Source organism: Parus major, chromosome 21, assembly GCF_001522545.3.
Source record: "Parus major isolate Abel chromosome 21, Parus_major1.1, whole genome shotgun sequence".
NCBI classification, from domain to species: Eukaryota; Metazoa; Chordata; class Aves; order Passeriformes; family Paridae; genus Parus; species Parus major.
This window is the reverse complement of record NC_031789.1, coordinates 159,417-160,302: the sequence shown is the minus strand read 5'-3', so window position 1 is coordinate 160,302 and position 886 is coordinate 159,417. Positions and strand designations below refer to the sequence as shown.

The window sequence follows — 886 nt, the reverse complement described above, 5'->3', positions numbered from 1 at the left end:
CTCAGGATCCCCAGGGAGGCTCTGGCAGCAGGAGCAGCTGCCAGATGTAGCTCCTGCTGCATCCCTCCAGAATAAATCCCAGCTCCGGGAGGGCAGGACCCTTCTCCACAGCAGGAAATGTCGGGATGGGGCCGTGGCTGGAGCTGGCACCTGGCGCCACAGCTGCTTTGGCATCGGCCCCGCTCTGGCCTCCCCCACACCATTCCCACCCGCAGCAAACAGAGCCAGGAGACCGAGAACCAGCACAGAGTTTATTGATACAAAAAGGGCGATTTGATAATAAATACCGGGGGGGTTAGAAAAGGGGGGCAGGGCAGGGCCCGGGCTGTCATTCCCCGGATCCCTGCATCTGCTTGCAGAAGGAGTCGAACTGCTGCTGCTCCAGCTCCGTCATCACCCGGTTCAGGGCATAGATCTGGGATTGGGAAAGGGCGGATGGAAAAGGGGGGTTCGGCCGTGGGTTGGGCCGTGTCCCTCCCCATTCCCTCGTTCCCACCTCCGCCCGCTGCCGCTGCTTCAGCTCCTGCTGTGCCGACCTCTGCTTGGCCTTCTCCAGACGAGCCGCCGGCTCCCGCGGCTTCGGCCGCTCCTTCCGTGCCCCCGCGCCCGGATCCATGGCTGTGACACCGGGGGGTCACCCGGGGACCCCGGACACACCCGCACGGCCCCCGTGTCCGCGGCACCCCCAGACCACCGAGGCTCACACGGGGTGCCCCAACGGCATCCTCACAGGGGACTCCCCACAAATCCATCCTGGGCCCCAGAAATGCCCCCCAAACCTGTTCTGAGCCTTACAGCTGACTCCCAAACGGGTCCTAATCCTCACAGGAGACCCTCAACCCCATCCTAACCCTCCCAGGAGACCCTCAATCCCATCCTGAGCCTC

At 64.2% G+C, this 886-nt stretch overlaps 1 protein-coding gene across 2 annotated transcripts in view; it reads right to left on the bottom strand.

Annotated features, from left to right (window-relative positions):
• Positions 1-231: 231 nt before the first annotated feature.
• SVBP (small vasohibin binding protein) overlaps positions 232-886 on the bottom strand; it is a 1,632-nt gene continuing 977 nt past the window's right edge. For both annotated transcript variants that reach the window (XM_015648104.3, XM_015648102.3), the window contains exons 2-3: positions 497-618; positions 232-415 (exon numbers count right to left, since the gene is read on the bottom strand). In XM_015648104.3, coding sequence (XP_015503590.1) covers positions 329-415; positions 497-616 — 207 coding nt within the window. In that variant the 5' untranslated portion in view covers positions 617-618 and the 3' untranslated portion in view covers positions 232-328. The remainder of the gene's footprint in view (positions 416-496; positions 619-886) is intronic.